This window comes from Anabrus simplex, chromosome 13, assembly GCF_040414725.1.
Source record: "Anabrus simplex isolate iqAnaSimp1 chromosome 13, ASM4041472v1, whole genome shotgun sequence".
Lineage (NCBI taxonomy): Eukaryota > Metazoa > Arthropoda > Insecta > Orthoptera > Tettigoniidae > Anabrus > Anabrus simplex.
In genome coordinates this window covers 51,794,848-51,818,156 of record NC_090277.1, presented here as the reverse complement: position 1 = coordinate 51,818,156, position 23,309 = coordinate 51,794,848, and the positions used below count along the sequence as shown (strand labels likewise).

The window sequence follows — 23,309 nt, the reverse complement described above, 5'->3', positions numbered from 1 at the left end:
TTTTAAAAAATCTATCAGGTGCTCATCAGTGAATGAATGAAGTTTTGTTGGAAAATTAAAGAAGGTAAAATTTCACTTTAAATAAGACATACTTCTAAAGATAGCAATGGGGTATGTTCGTTCAAGGTTCAATAAACATGCAATTAACCGTATGAACATTTGTATTATTTGTTATTTATTGGATTGCATTGCTGAAGTTCAGTTTCACCTTTCTTTCAATAATCATTATTTAAACTTTTATTTTTAACTATGATCATCTACCTTGGTAAATTATTCCATCCCTAACTCCTCTTCCTATAAACGAATATTTTCCCCAATTTGTTCTCCTGAATTCAAATTTTATCTTCATATTGTGATCTTTCCTACTTTTAAAAATACCACTCATACTTATTCGTCTACTAATATCTTCTTTCTTTAATTCTTTTCCTACCGCTTTTCCCACACCTGTGCGTCTCACATGGGCATTTGGCCCTGTTTTACGGCCGGATGCCCTTCCTCACGCCAACCCTATATATAGAGGCATGTTATCACTATTGCGTGTTTCTGTGGTGGTTTTTAGTGCGGTATGCTGTCTGAATATGATGAGGAGAGTGTTGGGACGCACACATACACCCAGTCCCCGAGCCAGAAGAATTAACAGAAGCTATTAGAATCCCCGACCCGGCCGGGAATCGAACCCGGGACCCTCTGAACCTAAGGCCAGCATGCTGACCATTCAGCCAACGAGTCGGACTATTCGTCCATGCCATTCTCTCCACTGACAGCTCGGAACATACCACTTAGTCGAGCAGCTCGTCTCCTTTCTCCCAGGTCTTCCCAGCCCAAACTTTGTTGCATTTTCGTAACGCTACTCTATTGCCGGAAATCACCCAGAACAAATCGAGCTGCTTTTCCTTGGATTTTATCCAGTTCTCAAATTAAGTAATTCTGGTGAGAACCCCATACACTGGAACCATACTCTAGCTGGGATCTTACCAGAGACTTACATGCCCTCCCCTTTACATCCTTACTACAGCCCCTAAGTACACTCATAATCATGTGCAGAGATCTGTACCCTTTGTTTGCAATCCCATCTAGATGTGATTACCCCCAGTGAAGATCATTCATTCTTTATATGAATACCTAGGTACTTACAGTGATCACTTTAAGGATCTTTCACCCTATCAACGCAGTAATTAAAACTGAGACGACATTTACTGAAGTGAAACTCACAACCTGACTTTTAACCCCTTTTATCAATATGCCAATGCCTGCTGTCTATCTCACAACATTATCAAGGACTTTTTTCAATTGCTCACAGTCCTGTAACTTATTTATTACTCTATACAGCATAGCATCGTCCGCAAAATGCCTTATCTCTGATTCCAGTTCTTTGCTGATATCATTTATATATATATATGCATGTATGTATATAAAAATTAAGGTTCAATAATAGACCCTTGAGGAACTCCTCACCTAATTATTACAGGATCAGATAATGCAAGGGAAACCTGGACAGCAGATCAGCAATAATTTCAGTGTCAATTTGTTTCATCGTCAAATCTTATCATTTTAATTGCTTTTTCTAAAAGTACTTGATACATTTAAATTCGGGAGATGGGATATTTATATGGAAGAAGAATGTTTCAAATAATTTTGTACGAGAGTTTTTTTAAGTAGATGTTTATTGCACGTTTAATTTACAAAATAGAATGGAAGGTTGCATGTCAAACGTGAGGTGGGATGTGCGTTAAGGATTGAAGGAATAAATTATAGATTAGGAACTTAACCGATGAGGGCCTTGCCGTATCCGTAGGCGGGGGCGGCGTAGGCAGCGGGGTGAGCGTAGGCAAGGGGAGCAGCTACCTTGGCGACGGCGGGAGCAGCAACTACGGCCTTAGCAACAACAGCGGGCTCACGGTGGACGACGGCGTTGAATCCGTTGACGGGATCAGCGGTGTACTCAACGGTACGACGGGTGCCGTCGGGCTCGACCAGGCTGTAGCTACCCTGGACAACATCTCCTTGACGGCTCTCCTGCTGTCCCTTGGAGTCTCCGGTCAGAGCATCCTGGATGTCGTAGGCGTAGTTGTAGCTTGGGTTGGGGTCGTAGTCGGTGTCGACGGCGACGGGGGCGGCAACCTTAGCGTAGGCGGGGGCAGCAGCGTAGGCTACGGGGCGGGCAGCATAGGACAGAGGAGCGTGGGCAGCGTAGGCAGGGGCGGCGTAGGCACGAGCGGCCAGAGGTGCGCCGGGGGCGTAGACGGCGGGTGCGCCGAGGTATCCGGCGTTAGCGACGGCCACAAGGGCGGCGAGGATGACAACCTGCGAGAATAAAACAAAGAGTAAATCATTAGTTTATAGAAATTATTTGTGGAGGTAAGAAAGCAAGCAAGCTTGAGGTCTTAAGTCATAACGAATGAGGCATTCAGTTAAAGTTTTCGATGCTCTTGGTTATTAATAACTAGCAGCCCGGATTTTTCTGCACTAATAGATTAGAATGCAAACTTTCTGAAGCGAGTAACAAGTATAGTCTTTCGCAACGATTATGCTACAGGGTTTGCATAAACATTAGGGGTACAGCCCATCAGAACCCCTATAATTTATGTTACTCTTGCTACATTATGGAAGAACGGGTGGCCGACAGTTCCTACTAACCAAAATAGTTTGCAATCTAACCTGTTACTGCATAAAAAATCCGGGCCTTAATAATAACAGTATTTCAAAATATTTGCTCCCGTATTTTTAAAGAAACACGATATACATAAAATAATGCAAAATTGGGCATTTATTTCATATTTCTTAAAAAGCAGTGATTTTCATTTACCTCTGAGAAATTAGCAACATTTGCATGGATTCAGGAAGGAATTAATATTTTAATTTTTGAAAATATAAATATTTTAGAGTCCTTTCGCCTGTAACTCTTCGGTTTTTAATTAAATATGGCTATTTTGGTTCATCCTCGAAATTAGCTACATATGAAAAATTCTGGAAAATTTTTAAAGACCAGGCAAGTGACCAAGTGTGGTTAGTGTCGCGTGGCTGTGAGCTTGCAATCGGGGCAATAGTGGGTTCGAACCCCACTGTCGGTAACACTGAAGATGGTTTCCCGTGTTTTCCCATTTTCACACCATGCAAATCCTAGAGCTGTACCTTAATTAAGACCACGGCCACTTCCTTCTCACTCCTGGTTCTTTCCTGTCCCATCGTCACCATAAGACCTATCTGTGTCGGGGCGACGTAAAGCGACTTGTAAGAAAACAGAGCAATCAGTGCTGCTTTCCTTCGGACCTTTTCCAGTTCTCGTTTCAAGTAATCCTGATATGGGTCCCATACACTGGAACTGTACTTTAGTTGGGGTCTTACCAGAGAATTAAATGCCCTCTCCTTTACATCCACCCTAATTAAAACTGAGAGGACTTCTTCTATTAGTGAAACTCACAACCTTACGTTTCATCCCTTGTACCATCATACCATTATCTGCTGTCCATCTCACAACAGTGTTTTTTTGTTTTTTTTTTGTTTTGTTTTTTGTTTTGCTAGTTGCTTTACGTCGCACCGACACAGATAGGTCTTATGGCGACGATGGAACAGGAAAGGGCTAGGAGTGGGAAGGAAGCGGCCGTGGCCTTAATTAAGGTACAGCCCCAGCATTTGCCTGGTCTGAAAATGGGAAACCACGGAAAACCATTTTCAGTGCTGCCGACAGTGGGGTTCGAACCTACTATCTCCCGAATACTGGATACTGGCCGCACTTAAGCGACTGCAGCTATCGAGCTCGGTCACAACAGTGTCGAAGTCTTTTTATAGTCTCTCACTAACCTGTAACTTGTTTACTATTCTATACAATATAAAATCATGTGCAAAAAATACCTTTGTGTTATTGCCGTTTTTTACTCCTATCATTTATATACATAAGAAAAAACAAACTTTTTTCCGTACGCCATATCGATGATGGAGAATAATAATAATCTATAGGCCTATCACTTTTGACAGTTTTGTATTGAAACTTCTGCATATTCTTCGCTGAAATGTTTGAAATTCACGATTTTGACATAAAAGATTTACTTTGTGTAGCCTACTCAATAGCTGAAAATCCCATTATCTCAGAACTTAACGAGCTTGTTATTCCGATGTAATATTAGAAGTCTCAAAAATTCCGAAGTTATACCCATTATTTTATTAATGTGTTAATCAATATCGAGATATCGAATGCTATGTTAATATGTTGTACGTTGTACTTACCTTGAATGCCATGGTGTCTGCTGCGCAGTGCTAGAACAACAAGTGGTACCCTTTGTCCACCGCGTTAAGGTATTTATACTCGAATTGTGTCAAATGTGGCGTATTGGTTATGATGTAATTATCTAATACAAAAGGGACCAATCCTTTCACCCCACTCCTCCCTCTCTCTGTCCCAATCCTCCCCTCTTGGGTGACTCTTGCTTGCTGCATTGGCCAAGGCCCAGCCCATTCGTAAAACTGGTCTGAGCACCTCACTCAGTGCCTCAAGGCTGTCTCTTGCAGTATTTACAACTTGAGAAATACTTAGCAATTTCCTTTAAAACGACCAGTTTTTGCAATTAATTTATTTTGCCAGCATATCGTCACAGAAGATGAAAACTACCTGCAACATGACTAAAACATGAGTTTTAAATCAGCTGCTTAATACAGATGTTCACCATTATTATTCCGAGTAACACCAATTAAATGACCATCGAAATGCTTCACAGGGTTTGAAAACTATGTATCATTTCTAATCTTAAGATACGTCAGTAAAAATAAATCAGGTTTTTTACGAAATTATTTAAATGAAGAATAAGGCTTTTCGAAATATAAACTCGAGGAGGTCTACAGAGAAAAGAAACTTAATATATGAGCCAGTAATTCCTTTCTTACCGAGCTCGATAGCTGCAGTCGCTTAAGTGCGGCCAGTATCCAGTATTCGGGAGATAGTAGGTTCGAACCCAACTGTCGGCAGCCCTGAAAATGGTTTTCCGTGGTTTCCCATTTTCACACCAGGCAAATGCTGGGGCTGTACCTTAATTAAGGCCACGGCCGCTTCCTTCCCATTCCTAGCCCTTTACTATACCATCGTCGCCATAAGACCTATCTGTGTCGGTGCGACATAAAACAACTGGCAAAAAAAATTCCTTCTTTCAAAGATCATAAAACGTCGACAGAATCACCGTAAAGGACCTATTAGTTGGAGTCAAAGGAACAATTCCCAAATGATTCGTGAAGTAGAGGGAAACACAAATCGCAGAAAGAACTTCAGGATCAGATTGTAATAACTGTTATAAAATTTTTAGTTGCAGTCGTCAGAAACCATCTGTACGGACGTCACAGAACATGGAAAGGCACTAAGAATGTATCATTTTTTTTTTTACAAATACATGTAAATCACTTGTGTGTTATTCTCTGCCTTACGGCAAGCACATTTTAGTATCAGATAAAATTATTATTATTAATATTATTATTATCTTAATTAACTGGAAAATTAAATGAACACTATGTATCCCCAAAAGTAATTAACGTTATGTATTTTTGTTATTAAAGTAGTCTAGTTTTTTCTAGTGAAGATTCAAAGTGAAATTTATTGTATAGTAAACTATACATTATCCTTTGTTGACCAGTTAAATTCAGAGTCAGGAAAATACAATATTAATGTTTTGTGAATGAAATTTGTTTTCTGATAGTTAATATTGTTGTATTCTTATTTGGAAAATCAAAATAAGCGTATTCATTCTTAAAGTTCATCGTGGAATTCGATGAATTAGGCAGAGATTACTTTAATGAACATGTTGTCATTAAGCATTTTTTGTTAAATATCGATTTGATTTGAAACGAAGACTACTTGATTTGTAAATTACAATTCACATATTTTAAAATAGCAATTGCCCTTGAAAGTAAAATGAAAATAGAATTCTTGGAACAGAAAATTAAAGTCTGATAATTTTGAGTTTTAAGTAAAGTTTCAATGAAGAATTCGAAGTAAAGAATACATTGCAAAACATGCATCGTATTTTTGTCGTTTTAAATCTATTTATACAGACAATCGTCGTATTTTTTAATAATACAGTTTTTGTACATGCACACCTCTACTCCGCTGTCGGCTCGCGGTCAGGTCAGGGATGTTTCCTTGTACCTGACAGGTGGATCGAGGTTCTCTTAGCCTTGGTAATTACAATTAAGGTACTGCCCGACAATGAAGTGGCAACTCCGTCTAAAAGACTACGAACAAAGGCCGAGAGGTTTCATCGGTCTGACCATGCATCACCTCGTAATCTGCAGGACTTGGGGCTGAGCGGCGGTCGCTTGGTAGACCAAGACCCATCAGGGTTCTAATGAATAAATGATTTAATATATAGTAAAATTTGCTCTGTTGATATAATTCTGTAATGAATAAAGACTCATCTGAAAAATATATAACAGATAGGGTATATGCAAAGAAGAAAATAGAATATTTCGATCACAGTTTGTCTAATCAAAAGTACGTAACGTTACTGGAAACGTGGTATGATCATGATTGAGAGGAGCAACTTCATCCCTTTTCCGTGCGTCCATTTCCAAAACGAAATATTTCATGTGCAGGCCGCAAACCTCAGGTAGGGGACGACATTAGCAGGAGAAGGAAAATAATAAGAGGAAGGAGGAGAAGTTAGGTGCATGAGCGAAATGAGGAAACATTCATTCAATTTCTGTTACTGATTCCCTTTGAAGAATTAACATTATATTTACGTATTAATAATTTGTACATTATACAATCAATTCAAAACATGACTACAACTTGTAACATATTTGTGTGACCGAGCTCGATAGCTGCAGTCGCTTAAGTGCGGCCAGTATCCAGTAATCGGGAGATAGTGGGTTCGAGCCCCACTGTCGGCAGCCCTGAAGATGGTTTTCCGTGGTTTCCCATTTTCACACCAGGCAAATGCTGGGGCTGTACCTGAATTAAGGACGCGGCCGCTTCCTTCCACTTCCTAGACCTCTCCTATCCCATCGTTGCCATAAGACCTATCTGTGTCAGTGCGACGTAAAGCAAATAGCATATCTATTTGTGTGATAGTTATGAAGCACTTCAGGAACATATTGGTAATTATAAGAGTTTGTTATGCACATGCTCTAACTTGTATTGTTAATAGGAAGGCTTGCACTGACTAATAAATCACAAAGCTTCGTTCTATCATGTGCCATTCTGATATAAATATGTCTTAATGCTGAGGGTCGTCCGAATATGTGTGTAACGTAACGCGACAAAATGTGTGACGGAACTGTAACCATAGCAACCGTGCAGGCAGTGATATAAGGTATGGATGGATGGTCAGACAGTGTTACCTATAGTCCGCACACTTTATGTTGGTGCATATGTGTACGGGGGTGAGGAGTAAGGAGGGAGGTGTCCCGGTATCGATAGTGCTACCAACCGAAGGAAAATGAAATCTGAATTGAATCGAGAATATGATCGATCGATACGAAGTTTCTAAACCGTTATCATCTTAAGCCAACAACTATGTCACATACACATTATATAACATTATAAAACATTTCTCGATGCGAATCTTGTTCCTAGCATGAATTCTATACTTTGGCTTTGTTGTGTAAACAACAACAGTACTAGTACGTAAAGTATACGCCAGATGTCGCACAACGATGCTTAAGCGATTCATAGTTTCTGTTTCAAAGGTTGCCAGTACGAATCTTGAAGATCGCCGAGGTCGACCGATTCAGCACTAGGGTGTAAATGCACCAACATAAAATGTGCGGATAATAGCAACCGTACAGGCCATGTCTTATGGCTGGTTGCGATCTCAGACAGCCATCTGCGATCTGCGATCTGAAATTAGCAGCCGTTGATGGATGGCCTTGGCCGGGAGACATTTATGGTTATTCGATTTTCAGAAAGGGAAAAGTGGTTTGTTTTCTTCCATTTAATTTATTTCCTGTTACGTACAAAAGTGAACAAACCCGCTTTCACAGAGATTGATTAAGCTAAACGCAAGTTCTTCATAAGTTTTTGAAAATTTGAGTAGGGCCTATATGCTATTCCCCTACACAACGAAACTGACTTTTACAATTGTACGGTATGTGTCAATATAAACAACACTGAGATTTATTGCTCAGCTGCTGCTCGCGTTTCCCTTAGCAAAGAAGTATTTATTTATTTATTTATTTATTTATTTATTTATTTATTTATTTATTTATTTATTTATTTATTTATTTATTTATTTATTTATTTATTTATTTATTTATTTATTTATTGTATAAGTAGTTTAACATATAATGAATTCAGTATTATGTTGATATCTGCAATTGAAGGGTCAGGGGTAAAAAACAAAGCAGGTATATCAAAGCACTGAAGGTAGCTTTACATGGTTCTTCCATTTTCAGAACAATTAAATGCTGGGACCGTCCCTTATTTAAGGCTATGACTACTTCCCTCCGTGTCCTAGCTCTTTCCTTTCCCATCCTGCCCTCACCTAAAACATATCCGGATTAATGCCACGTGAAACCTCTTCCAGAAATTAAATGTCCGACTCTTCGGTTGAATGGTCAGTGTAGCATCCCCGGTTTCAAATCCCGGTGGAGCCGATGCTGTCAGCTGCGTATGATTACTTACGCTGGCTCTGGGACTCGGAAGCGCTGTAGTCCCAAAATTCTCACAGGCTATACGCTAAGTCAGAGGATAACAAATATACGATGCCATACCACACTGGCTGTTAAAATGAGTGGGTTCCAGCTACATACAACGAAATTCCCTGAATTTGGCTTAAAACTGGCATATGTAAGGCATTGTATTATGATAAAGAAGGAAAGCATATTTTAATGCGCTAGATTGAAAATCTTAATTTGCTCTCATAGTAGTTTTCTACTGGACCTACTTCCAGCTATTTATTTAAAAAAAACTATCCAAGGTACCTCTTTTGATCTGCGTCACACATTCCTCTGGAACAGATTCGGTGTATGTTGCAGTATCCTAGTTTTGCAGTCAGGTCTACGTATATTTCTCAGGCCTTAATCAGTTTACTGGTAAGGCATTTGAATGTATGAACATAAGGCTGGACACGTAGGTAACGAACAGCGATGATCTTAGTGATGCCTGATAATGTTACTCGTCAAGCTGAATCTTCGATAATGACGATTATGAGCGTCGATGAAGAGGTAAAACTCACTGACAGAAAGGCGAAGTTAAAAAGGAAAGAATTCAACGTAGAAGGTATACTCTAATGAGTGGAGTTAAGCAGAGGTTATACGGAGAACACCCGCGTGTACCCTTTTCTACAACCCTGGGACTAGGTGTTCGTGTTCATTTTAAAACACAGTACTTCATATACGTACACATTAAATCACAATACCAACCGCATACGCTGATGCTAGACTGGGATCCATAAAGCCTTCACTGTAGCTTCCACAAAATGCCCATGTTCTGACTTCAAGGCAAGATGAACCGCAGTCACGTCAATATCCTCATTCCCTCTACACGAACTACCAACTAGATCTCTAAACACTAGTTGAAAGTTCTCGTACGATGGGAATTTGCTTCATGGATCAAATAGTGATTCCACATAATTTCGTGGATTATTTCGCGATTATTTTAAGGTTTCGTGTTTTGAACCGAATTTGTAAAGTTTCGCAAAAATGTCGCGATTTCGCGCTTTGTGAATAACAGGTGCCTCTATTAATACTCGTATGTATCTTGCGAATGTTTATGGCCATGAAATAGTGCGCTAAATCAGCGACCATTTTGTTGGACGTGCGGCTATCTTGTGACATGTCATGGGAATGTTGTGTAGGCTACTGGATCAGTTGCCATATTGTTGAATGTAGATCATGATGCTACATATTTATTTTGATTTATAAGAACTCCTCATCTCTCCTGTGGTTGGAGTGAAATGATGCATTATCTGTCACCACTCATAAGAGGCTACTAAAAGGAGAACAGCCAAAGAATTCGTACTCTCTCTATCGTCTTGTAAGCACAGAAACATATCCATGATTCTATACTTATTTCTATATTTATATAAATATTATTCTTCCTCGGACCTATGGGAGTAATGGAGTCCCACTCCCATTTGACAGGCGAGGGACTCCTTGGAAACAACTTGGCGAACCAAATGGAATTCGATGGGGAGCTATCAATATTAATGGGGCTTATGGAAGATAGAACTGGCTGAGTCAGCAAAGAGGATGCATCTGGATGTGTTAGGAGTAAGTGATATTCGGGTAAGGGGGGATAATGAGGAAGAGATAGGAGATTATAAAGTATACTTGACGGGTGTTAGAAAGGGAAGGGCAGAGTCTGGGGTAGGGCTCTTTATCAGGAATACCATTGCAGGCAACATAGTTTCTGTTAGGCACACAAATGAGCGAATGATGTGGGTAGATTTGTCAGTTGGAGGAATTAGGACAAGAATTGTGTCCGTGTATTCACCATGTGAGGGTGCAGATGAGGATGAAGTTGACAAGTTTTATGAAGCATTGAGCGACATCGTGGTCAGGGTCAACAGCAAGGATAGAATATTGCTAATGGGCGATTTCAATGCGAGAGTTGGTAATAGAACTGAAGGATACGAAAGGGTGATTGATAAATGTGGGGAAGATACGGAACCTAATGGGAATGGGAAGCGTTTGTTGGACTTCTGTGCTAGTATGGGTTTAGCTGTTACAAATACATTCTTCAAGCATAAGGCTATTCACCGCTACACATGGGAGGCTAGGGGTACCAGATCCATAATAGACTATATCTTAACAGACTTTGAATTCAGGAAATCTGTTAGGAATGTACGAGGTTTTCGCGGATTTTTCGATGATACAGACCAATATCTGATCTGTAGTGAACTAAGTATCTCTAGGCCTAGGGTAGAGAAAGTGAAATCTGTCCGCAAACGAATAAGGGTAGAAAATCTCCAGGACGAGGAAATTAGACAGAAGTACACGGATATGATCAGTGAGAAGTTTTGAACAGTAGACAGTAAGCAGGTTCAGGATATAGAAAGTGAATGGGTGGCATACAGGGATGCTGTAGTAGAAACAGCAAGGGAATGCCTAGCAACAACTGTGTGTAAGGATGGGAAAAGGCGTACATCTTGGTGGAATGATGAAGTGAGAGCAGCCTGTAAACGTAAAAAGAAGGGTTATCAGAAATGGCTCCAAACAAGGGCCGAAGCAGACAGGGATATGTTCGTAGATGAAAGAAACAGAGCGAAACAAATAGTTCTTGAATCCAAAAAGAAGTCATGGGAAGATTTTGGTCATAACCTGGAAAGGCTAGGTCAAGCAGCAGGGAAACCGTTCTGGACAGTAATAAAGAATCTTAGGAAGGGAGGGAAAAAGGAAATGAACAGTGTTTTGAGTAATTCAGGTCAACTCATAATAGATCCCAGGGAATCACTGGAGAGGTGGAAGGAATATTTTGAACATCTTCTCAATGTAAAAGGAAATTATCATGGTGGTGTTGCAAACACCCAAGCTCATGGGGAGGATGAATATGATGTTGGTGAAATTATGCTTGAGGAAGTGGAAAGGATAGTAAGTAAACTCCATTGTCATAAGGCAGCAGGAATAGATGAAATTAGACCTGAAATGTTGAAGTATAGTGGGAAGGCAGGGATGAAATGGCTTCATAGAGTAGTCAAATTAGCGTGGAGTGTTGGTAAGGTACCTTCAGATTGGACAAAATCAGTAATTGCACCTATCTATAAGCAAGGGAACAGGAAGGATTGCAACAACTATAGAGGTATCTCATTGATTAGTATACCAGGCAAAGTATTCACTGGCATCTTGGAAGGGAGGGTGCGATCAGTCGTTGAGAGGATGTTGGATGAAAACCAGTGTGGTTTCAGACCACAGAGAGGCTGTCAGGATCAGATTTTCAGTATGCGCCAGGTAATTGCAAAATGCTACGAGAGGAATAAGCAGTTGTGTTTATGTTTTGTAGATCTAGAGAAAGCATATGACAGGGTACCGAGGGAAAAGATGTTGCTATATTGGGGGACTATGGAATTAAAGGTAGATTATTAAAAATTAATCGAAGGCATTTATGTTGACAATTGGGCTTCAGTGAGAATTGATGGTAGAATGAGTTCTTGGCTCAGGGTACTTACAGGAGTTAGACAAGGCTGTAATCTTTCACCTCTGCTGTTCTTAGTTTACATGGATCATCTGCTGAAAGGTATAAAATGGCAGGGAGGGATTCAGTTAAGTGGAAATGTAGTAAGCAGTTTGACCTATGCTGTCGACTTGGTCTTAATGGCAGATTGTGCCGAAAGCCTGCAGTCTAATATCTTGGAACTTGAAAATAGGTGCAATGAGTATGGTATGAAAATTAGCCTCTCGAAGACTAAATTGATGTCAGTAGGTAAGAAATTCAACAGAATTGAATGTCAGATTGGTGATACAAAGCTAGAACAGGTCGATAATTTCAAGTATTTATGTTGTGTGTTCTCCCAGGATGGTAATGTAGTAAGTGAGATTGAATCAAGATGTAGTAAAGCTAATGCAGTGAGCTCACAGTTGCGATCAACAGTATTCTGTAAGAAGGAAGTCAGCCCCCAGACGAAACTATCTTTACATCGGTCTGTCTTCAGACCAATTTTGCTTTACGGGAGTGAAAGCTGGGTGGACTCAGGATATCTTATTCATAAGTTAGAAGTAACAGACATGAAAGAATCAAGAATGATTGCTGGTACAAACATGTGGGAACAATGGCAGGAGGGTACTCGGAATGAGGAGATAAAGGCTAATTTAGGAATGAACTCGATGGATGAAGCTGTACGCATAAACCGGCTTCGGTGGTGGGGTCATGTGAGGCGAATGGAGGAGGATAGGTTACCTAGGAGAATAATGGACTCCGCTATGGAGGGTAAGAGAAGTAGAGGGAGACCAAGACGACGATGGTTAGACTCGCTTTCTAACAATTTAAAGATAAGAGGTATAGAACTAAATGAGGCCACAACACTAGTTGCAAATCGAGAATTGTGGCGACGTTTAGTAAATTCTCAGAGGCTTGCAGACTGAACGCTGAAAGGCATAACGGTCTATAATGATAATGTATGTATGTATGTATGTATGTTATTCTTCCTATATCTTTCATTACGATCTCTTTGGACCACTTCAATAAATAATTTTCTGGTCATCTTCTTCGATAAGTTTTCTTTCCGTATTGCCCAGTAGCTTCTCTTTCGTTCTGATATTTTCTGTCGTTCCTCAAATGTAAATACCTTTTTCACTGTATGTTGTTTGTCTATTTTTGGTTTAAATCTTACTTTTTATGTCTTTCAGTTTATTTACAATTCTTTTTGCAAATTGTCCGTAGATTATTCTAGCTCTTCAATATCCTTTCTTCTTCATCTTCTACTTCTTTATCAGTTTACCATCCAGGGTCTGTTTTTCACTCGGACCCAGTGAGGGATCCCACCTCTATCACCTCAAGAGCAGTGTCCTGGAGCTTCAGACTCTGGGTCGTGGGATACAACTGGGTAGGATGACCAGTACCACGACCAGGCGGCCTCACCTGCTATGCTGAACAGGGGCCTTGCGGGGGATGAAAAGTTTGGATGAGATAGACAAGGAAGAGGGAAGGAAGCGGCCGTGGCCTTAAGTTTGTTACCATCCCGGTATTTTCCAGGAGAAGAAGTGGGAAACCACGGAAAACCACTTCCAGGATGGCTGAAGTGGGTATCGAACCCACCCCTACTCAGTTGACCTTCCGAAACTGAGTGGACCCCGTTCCAGCCCTCGTACCACTTTTCAAATTTCGTGGCAGAGCTTTGAATCGAACCCAGGCCACTACACCACAGAGGTGGACCCATACCCTCTCTAATTTCCGTAGTCCATTTTACTTGTTGCTTCTGACTCCAGAGTTTCTCTATAATTTTTCTTGGTAATCCGGTTTCTGGTGTCCTCATAATGAGTCCAAAAGAAGAGATCCTCTTCCTCCGTAGAGTATCTCTAATGGATTCCAATTCTCTGTACACCACTTCACTTGGCACTATCCACCATTGTCCATCTTTTGCTTTTTTATTTTTATTTATGGATGTTCTAGCTATTATTCTCTCTACTTTTTTATGATTTTTGTCGATTCTTTTTTCTGCGTGACTTTAAAAAAGAGTTTCCTTTCCTTATGTCACCTCTCGTTGAACCAGCGTCTTATAATGTTTTAATTTTGTTTTGATTGATGGACAATTCTTTATTGTATTTAGACCGTGTTAATCTTTGAGCCCACCGGGCCAGTTGGCCGTACGGTTATGGCCGCGCAACTTTGAGCTGGCATCCGGGAGATATTAGGTTCGGGCCCCACTGTCGTCAACCCTAAAAATGGTTTACCGTGGTTTCCCATTTTCACACTAAGCAAATGCTGCGGGTGTACCTTAATTAAGACTACGGCCGCTTACTTCTGACTCCTAGCCGTTTCCTGTCTCATCGTCGCCATAAGACCTATCTGTGTTGGTGCGATGTAAAGCAACTAGCAAAAAAAAAAAACCTTTCACACATTATTGATACGTTAGCCAGATAGTATCTTCGTTTACTCTCATCTCTCTCTTCTCCAGGTGGCTCAGAATTTGATGTCAGACAGAAATCCGAGATAAATATATTCTTTGAGAACTTAAATAGATTACAAGTAAAAAGCTTTAACAGCTTCATTTCAAGTAATAAATTCTTTTAATTCTGAAGCATTTAAATTTTAGTATACCATCTAAGGAATGCTTATTAAGTTTCAACAAATCTTTTACCAAGTGATACAAATCAAGTGTGCTATGTACAACAAATGATATTTTAAGATTCTATAAGCAAAACTGATATTTTCCAAGAACATCAACAAGAGAAATATGGACAATTTAACTGTTTTACCTGTCTTATGACTTACAATTTTAACAAAATTTGAAGATCTTATTTTAAATTGTCAAAATTTTAATATGTCTTTCCAATTTTAATATTTATTTCTGATATATTAATGTTAATTTATTATTAGCTGATGATGTCCCTTAGGGGACGAAACATGTCCTAGATATAATAAATTATATATTGTATTGAATAGGTGGACCGCTTAATTATAATATTTAAGTTTATCTTGAATATTCATTGATTGATTAACTTAAATAGACTCATTTATGTCTATGACGAACAGTGATTAATTGCGTTTAAATAAAGTCTGTTCAAGTAAATTTTCGCTTTTGTGCATTGAGGGAAAGTTCTTTGGTTTCGTATTCAAGTTGGCAGCGCATGGCCGTGAAATGCTGTCCCTGGGTTGGGTCAAGTTTCATAAGATCGAACAGCTTATAATAATTATTGATATTAAGTGGGTCACTCTAGTTGCGCAACTACTGTACGCCGTATGGGGGAGTGACGAAATGCACGTATCGTTCACAACGGAGGAAAGAATTTTTATTTCTGCAGGAAATTGCATCAGCATATCGATTGGTTCGTACTTGTCGAGAGGCGCGTCGGCTTATCGTTGGAATCCGGGCACGAAATGTGGCCGTGTTAAGCCTGGAATATCATAGTTCTAAAATGCATATGCAGGGTTATTTAGCTAAGTTGTCCAGCTCAAGTAACTCGTGAACTGTTCAAGATGTCGACATTATGTTTTCACTTCGAGTAATGGTACCAAAGGGCTCATAATCGGACTTGCATTACTTTTTCATGGTCTTGTTATCTGTTGGGATATAAAAGGTATTAAATCATACATTTTATCATAGTGTATGTACTTTATTTATGAGTACAGTACAAATAATGTTTTTATTGTAAGTTAATTACAAGTAGGACCAGAGGTCCCTTTGGCTGTAACTAACTACCCCTGTAACTTAATTATAACAATTAATATAAAAACTATAATGGCAATAATATGTAAAAGTGCGTAAGATACATTTTCATACGTTTTTGCTATTTGCGCACCAGAAAACAAGTTGTGAAGGGACAAGTCTGTTGAAGAGTCCCAGCGATTTTTCCAAACTTTCACAGCGTTAAAGTTGTTGCCGATCAGGTCAGCAGCATTAAGCAAAGGTAGGTACGTGATTTCGGCCTTGGCCCTCGGATGTCTTCTTGTACCGGTAGTTGGGGGCTTTGCAGATTTTGCGGTACTCTCTTAAGAGGGCCTTCGATCTGCTCAGATCAGGTGGCATTATTCCCGTAAGCATCGAGAGCCTACAAGGTACGTAGAATACAAGGTAGGGATCACGAGAGAGGTGCGCAGTGGCAAAGCAGAGCTGTGACGTCACGCTGGACCCTCGCGATGTATCTGCTCTAAATGAGGTAGAGGTAGTTCGAATAAGAATCGCTGTGCACGCAGAAGCTAGGTGGTAATAATACACGATAGTAACATATGTGTGGTGTATAAGAAACCGTGTGTGTTTATTTTATGAGATAAAACGTAAAAAGCAGTAATAGTGTATACTTTTTTATTATGCTTTGTCATGCCATTGCAGGCTGTACAAATCATAGCAGGCACGCGAAGGAACGAAACATACACTTTCATGTATTCCCTAAAACCACTGATGTAAATGAATGGTGACAGAAGTAATCAAGACATTATCGAAAGCTATCTTTCTCAGCTTCGAGGATTCGGAAGGCTTTATGAGGATCCTCTTCCGACAGCTGTGACGCGAACTATTACTCTAACTACCTTGGAGAGCCTATAGACTGGCGTGGATCTGATCGTGCCCGAAATAAGGCGCATGATGATGTTCAGCTGTGTATTAACATATCGGGTGTATGGGATATTAAGCCATACAGGAGAACAATATTCTGCACTGGAATATACCAGACCAAGGGCAGAATGTTGTAGAGTGCTTGCAGTAGATCCCCAAGCTGTCCCGCACAGTTTCTGAAAAGATCTCCTGGCTAACACATGATGTCAAGAGGATGAATAAAGATTAAAAACTGCCGGGCGAGTTGGCCGTGCGCGTAGAGGCGCGTGGCTGTGAGCTTCCATCCGGGAGTTAGTAGGTTCGAATCCCACTATCGGCAACCCTGAAAATGGTTTTCCGTGGTTTCCCATTTTCACACCAGGCAAATGCTGGGGCTGTACCTTAATTAAGGCCACGGCCGCTTCCTTCCAACTCCTCGGCCTTTCCTATCCCATCGTCGCCATAAGACCTATCTGTGTCGGTGCGACGTAAAGCCCCTAGCAAAAAAAATTAAAAACTAAACATCAAGGTGATTGCAATACTACTTTTACCATTTCAGAAACATAGCCTATACTAACAAGGGAGAGAAAACATAAAATACATTTTAATGTCAAGGGTGAATTAAGAATAAAACTGGCGAATATAAAATAAATATATCTGAAGATTGAGAATACCTATCTGTGCGAAGGAAGTGAAGCAACCTGTATGTCAGCAGCTAGCCCATGCTTCATACGTACCGCGAATCCAACACGCGAGTCCCCCGCTGGCAAATGAAGCACGTTTGAAAAACACCACATTTTCTCGAGAAGTAAAAAGAAAACCAACTCCCTACAGGCAAGCAACTCAATGTTGAAGATATCCTAGGGATATGAGCTACGAATTTTATGTAAATAAAATATAATAAAGTATGAGAATATATTCTTTAGTTAATCCTAAAAATTACAATCCTTTTCTCAATCATCGTTATCCGGTCGAATAGATTAGCAGTTTGCCTTTTTTCTGTTAGTATAAGCACTAAAGTGAGTCAATGCATTGTTTCACTTAAGCACCACGTCGAGCGCTAATGTGAGTCAATGCATTGTTTCACTTAAGCACCACTACGAGCGCTAATGTGAGTCAATGCATTGTTTCACTTAAGCACCACAACGAGCGCTAATGTGAGTCAATGCATTGTTTCACTTAAGCACCACTACGAGCGCTAATGTGAGTCAATGCATTGTTTCACTTAAGCACCACTACGAGCGCTAATGTGAGTCAATGCATTGTTTCACTTAACCCACTCCAGTCTGGGCCTTAATATCCCTAACAAACGTTCTGGACTGCGCATTTTTAAGGATTTTTAAAATATTATATCTCTGTACCTGTGGGAGATATTGACATGATTCTTTTTTCTTTGTGCTTGTTTGAGCATCTAATTTTCAAAAGCGCTCTTTGTATCATGTCAACGATCACTTGAGATTTTAAAATTGTTTATATATTATACCATGTTTTGCGAATGGAGGAAAGGTCTGACGGATAATGAAGCAAGTACATTTTTCTGAAAATAGTAATATTTACCCTATTTCGCTAATATAAAATGTGCATTGCAATTACAAAACTACAACGATAATAAGTACGATATAAAAATAATTTTTCAATAATAATAATAATAATAATAATAATAATAATAATAATAATAATAATAATAATAATTACAATAATGAAAATGGGTGCTCTTACGAAATTTTATTATAATTGATAAATTTTGTTAAAAGTTACTCAAATGTAAAAATATTGTTCCATTTACCACAAAAGACTTCTGAGAAAGAGAAAATACAGTCTTCTAAACAGACAACTTTACGAATATGTAGACAATCTTACGTATTCACCCAAATATGAAACACGCGGGAACATGAGCTAGGCCGTAATACGAACTCCAATCATAATGAAATGCAAGAAGTTGTTTCGAATTCATATGTCAATGATATGTTCATTTCCGCATAAACTTATAATATATCATAAAATATCGAAAATATAACTTTCGTCAAGCACATGTTTGCCGCGAGAAGCCATGTCTTAGAGCTCACTGTGTGACAACATCTACTGATGCTTGCTGTTCAAATACATCGAAAATTCTCTGACTTAGACATATAAAACTGCCACCTGCTTAAATACTCTCGTAACTAATACATTAGGAAACACGGTGTAACCACCAGAATGCGTGCATAGCTCGTTCTCGATGTTTAGCGAATTGTCAAACCTTACTACGGGCTATGCCCGCAGCGCGTCCTGAACGTAATTTTGAGACCGGAAAGAGTTAAGCACCACTACGAGCGCTAATGTGAGTCAATGCATTTTTTTACTTAAGCGACACTACGAGCGCTAATGTGTGTCAATGCATTGTTTCACTTAAACACCACTACGAGCGCTAATGTGAGTCAATGCGTTGTTTCACTTAAGCACCACTACGAGCGCTAATGTGTGTCAATGCATTGTTTCACTTAAGCACCACTACGAGCGCTAATGTGAGTCAATGCATTGCTTCACTTAAGCACCACTACGAGCGCTAATGTGAGTCAATGCGTTGTTTCACTTAAGCACCACTACGAGCGCTAATGTGAGTCAATGCAGAGTTTCAGTTAAGCCCTTATAAACACATTTGGTGTGGATATTTTTCAAAATCAAAAAACGTCTGAGGGTATTGAACAAAGGAACACATTACAGAAATAATTATATAAATAAGTCAATTTGGCTGGGATTTGAATCATAAAGGAAACGAGTAAGGAAACAATCGATTATAGCCCGCTTTTCGGGAACTGCACTTAGGACTGAAGTGATTTTTGAATGCTTTTTTTAAAGTTTGATAGAACTATCCAAGACTCACAATTTTAAAACTTTCCGGGCCCTTTAGCCTTTCAACTTTGAAGAAGAAGAAGCAGAAGAAGAAGAAGCAGAAGAGAAAAAGACATGGAGGAAGCAGAATTTTAAGACCGTCCTGTACTTTTTGTCTTCTTCTTCTCTAATTTTCCTAAAAAGTAATATGATGATGTTAACGAAAAAGTATAACCGCAACAATTGAGGAAATTGCTTACTTTATGGGGACCCTTACTTTGGCTGCTAAGAAATCTCTTCAGCATTAAAAAAGAAACGCCAAGTCATCCCCGTAGAGGCCATGAAGGCCGTTGGAGAGGTGAAAGGTAAAGGCTTCCAGTATCTGTAACCTCGGCACTTGATGGGGTAGAGTACTTAGCTGTACTTCCGGCCGCCTTTGCTTCCAGGAATTAACGTGGTACTCATTTATGGTGTAGGCTGAGTGAACTTCAGGGCCATGTCCATGTCCGGAAGTGGAAATCTCGTTTCTTAAATTTTCCGACTTCCTCACAGGGAATCGAACCCATGTCCATCCGGGTGAACGCCTTCACAGCCTCGACCAGCCAGCCCCCTTTTTTTCGAGAAGTACCTGTCCAATATTTGAAAGAATTACGGCGCAGAATTTGTAGTTCTCAGAAGATAATGACACTATAAAAAGTAATGTAAGTTCGATTATGAGCACCCTGGTACCATTACTGAAAGTGAAAACGGAATGTCGATATGTTGAACGGTTTACGAGTTATTTTAGGCGGACAACTGAGCTGTCCCGTTCCTTATTGAGGGGTCGGAGGTAAGCCGAGATGATTTTGTATGGCATGTTTTCACGACCGGATGCCCTTCCTGACGGCAACATTACTTGAGGAGCTGATGAGTGACGGTGAATGAAAGTGGTTAGGGGTGTGGCAAATGAATTGGAACTGTCCTGGTTTTTCCTGGAAGTGAAAATGGCAAACCACAGAAAACCAATCCTGGGACTGACGGCGGTGAAGTTCGAACCCACGCGTCTTCCAAATGAAGAGCTTGGATACATAACCTTAGCGCGGTTAAAACACGCGGTCACTGAGCTTGGTTTCTAAAATTCATGTGTAGATACGCCAATTGGGTCTCACAAACGAAAAACCCTGTGCTATAGACAGGTTTGATGCTGCCCTCCATACCACCCTATGCTGTGCTTTTTCTCTTCTACGTAAATACTGCATCCTACATATTTTCTAGTCTGCTTGTCATACTCACACCTTGCTCTAATCATTAGTTATTCGAGTCAGTATCTCTCCATTCGTGATTCGACCTACCCATCTCACCTTTAGCATTATTCTGTAACACCACATTTCAAAAGCTTCCATCGTCTTCCTTGCAGAGCTAGTTATCGTCTATGTTTCACCTCCCCACGCTCCAGACGAAAGTCTTAATAAACATCTTTCTAATTCCTACATCAATGTTCGAAATTTCTTTTCTTAAGAAAGGTCTTCCTTGCTTGTGCTAATCTGCATTTTATGTCTTCCTTACTTCTGTCATTGTTAGTACAGTAATTTTACTACCCAAGTAACAACATTCATCTACGTATTAATCTAATATTTTCTGCATCACCTGCCCTCGTTCCACTGTACTCCATTACTTCTGTTTTGCATTTGTCTATTTTCTTCTTGGACTGCTTTTCCAAGACACTGGCCATACTGGTACGGAATCTGCGTGAGGACACGAGCTCCTATCTCAAGAAGCTGGGCCTTGATTAACAGATCGACAGCATATTTAATTAAATATTTTGAAAGTTTCTTTGACAATATTAAGCCACTATTTATGTTCTTATCCTAAGATAATAATGACTTAGTATATTACATTTGTATTACCTATTTAAAAATGTATTGTAGGCCCATTGTAAACTTATTGAGGATCCTTATTGTCTCGGGCAATTAAGGCCGGATATCCCTTTTTTTGAGAATTTAAAAAGGTAAAGTGGTGATTGTTTTAGCAAGGTGCAAAATCGCTTGATCGTTAACCCTTGTTTACCAGATAGATGGTGATCACGACCTGAATGAGGAGACAAACGTGAAGAAACGATGGCTCGAAGAATGAGGGAGATAAAGGAACCATGAAAGGAGGAGATTGGGAATAAAATCCTTGCTTCGAATGCCCGAATATTGTCGAGCCGGAAGAAAACGAAATATGACAGCCTACAGTGTTCTAAGCTCCTAAAAATTTATCAACAGAACAGGACTGTAATGGCTACTGTTGAAGTGTGTTCTCTCTGTCTGTCTGTCTGTCTGTCTCTCTCTCCTTTCTGTTACAACTCATCCCCCCTACGTAGCAGTACTGCTGTAATGACTGAAACTAACCCTTGAACGACACGTAGTCGCATTACGTACTTCTGTGTCCTATGCCTTCTCTATTCTCCATGTTCGATAACTTATTATTATTATTATTATTATTATTATTATTATTATTATTATTATTATTATTATTATTATTATTATTATTTACCACAATCATGTACAGAAATATGGAAATTCGAGCGAGATCCAGAATATATATAAAATGATGCCTAGACCTGAGGGTTATTTTTTTTTTTTTTTTTTTGGCAAAATATGGTGTACACAGTACTGTACATGCACTGATGAGCAATTGAAGTAGCTGCGTTTTGATGAAATGGCACCGTAGTTCACCAGATGAATTTAGTACTTGGGGTATCGTTCAGGTACCTGCTGTGAGATAATATCCACCCATTTGTCACCTCCCACACCCTGAAGAAGACCTATATGAACAGTCTCATCGCCCTTCGCACTTTACCCGATTAGTTCGATAAACACTGTTTGGACATAAAGATACTTTCCTGGCCTTCAAATTCACCTGACCTCAATCCTATACAGTACGTGTGGGATGCTCTCAAGAGGGATACTGGGTACCCGGAACATGCTTCGACGAATCTTCCCGTTATGGGAGGCTGTGCAGTGGTCAGAGATCAGTACGACTCCCGAACGCTTCTCGTGTCTTGTAGTGTCCGATGCCACCGCATCATAAAGATAAAAGTAGTTGTTACATGCCAGGTACCGGAATCTCTAAATTATTTGCTCATCAATGTTATTTCTCGCTGCTCATTAATTCATTCATTCATTACTGACTCATTCTCCTCACAAGCTCACAGACACGTACGGCTAAAGTTATGGAAAAGTTCTTAATATCTCCCGGCAGCGAGTTCCAAAGCTTTGCGGAACGCCAAGATAAACCCGTATGGAAGGCAGAGGTACCGGTACGGGAGGAATGGCAGTTAAAGGGCAAAACCTTCCCTGAGGTGAGTCGTAAACAAGTGATAAGCATTGGAAGGGATTAATATCCATAGAGGCAGTGAGAGATTTCCGGAGAAAGATCAGGTAAGTTCGTTATGACTTAAGTTAAAGGAAAATAACCGTATGCTCGAGGATCTTCACTTTACTTTCCTTTCACAAATGCCAAGCTTATCTCGGTTGGCCTTCCTACCTGCCAATATTTCGACCAGCTGTAATAGCCACACGAAATAAATTAAATAAGTCTTACTATAGTTCTCAGTGTCCTTTTCACAAGTGAGTCCTTTCTTCTGACGACATCACTCCTCAGCTGCATAATATACTTGAGTTTGTAACCACCAAGATGTATCTAATCCATAGTGGATTAAACGACTCGTTGGTTAAATGGTCAGCGTACTGGCCTTTGGTTCAGATGGTCCTGGGTTCGATTCCCGGCCGGGTCGGGGATTTTAAGCTTCATTGGTTAATTCCAATGGCCCGGGAGCTGGGTGTTTGTGCTGTCCCCAACATCCCTGCAACTCACACACCACACATAACACTATCCTCCACCACAATAACACGCAGTTACCTACAC

At 39.9% G+C, this 23,309-nt stretch overlaps 1 protein-coding gene across 1 annotated transcript; it reads right to left on the bottom strand.

Moving 5' to 3' along the window:
- Window positions 1-1,764: 1,764 nt before the first annotated feature.
- LOC137502923 (cuticle protein 21-like) lies at window positions 1,765-4,236 on the bottom strand. The gene is made up of 2 exons (XM_068230127.1): window positions 4,225-4,236; window positions 1,765-2,304 (listed from the first exon to the last, which is right to left on the bottom strand). Exons 1-2 carry the CDS (start codon window positions 4,234-4,236, stop codon window positions 1,765-1,767), a joined length of 552 nt encoding a protein of 183 aa, XP_068086228.1.
- Window positions 4,237-23,309: the final 19,073 nt, after the last annotated feature.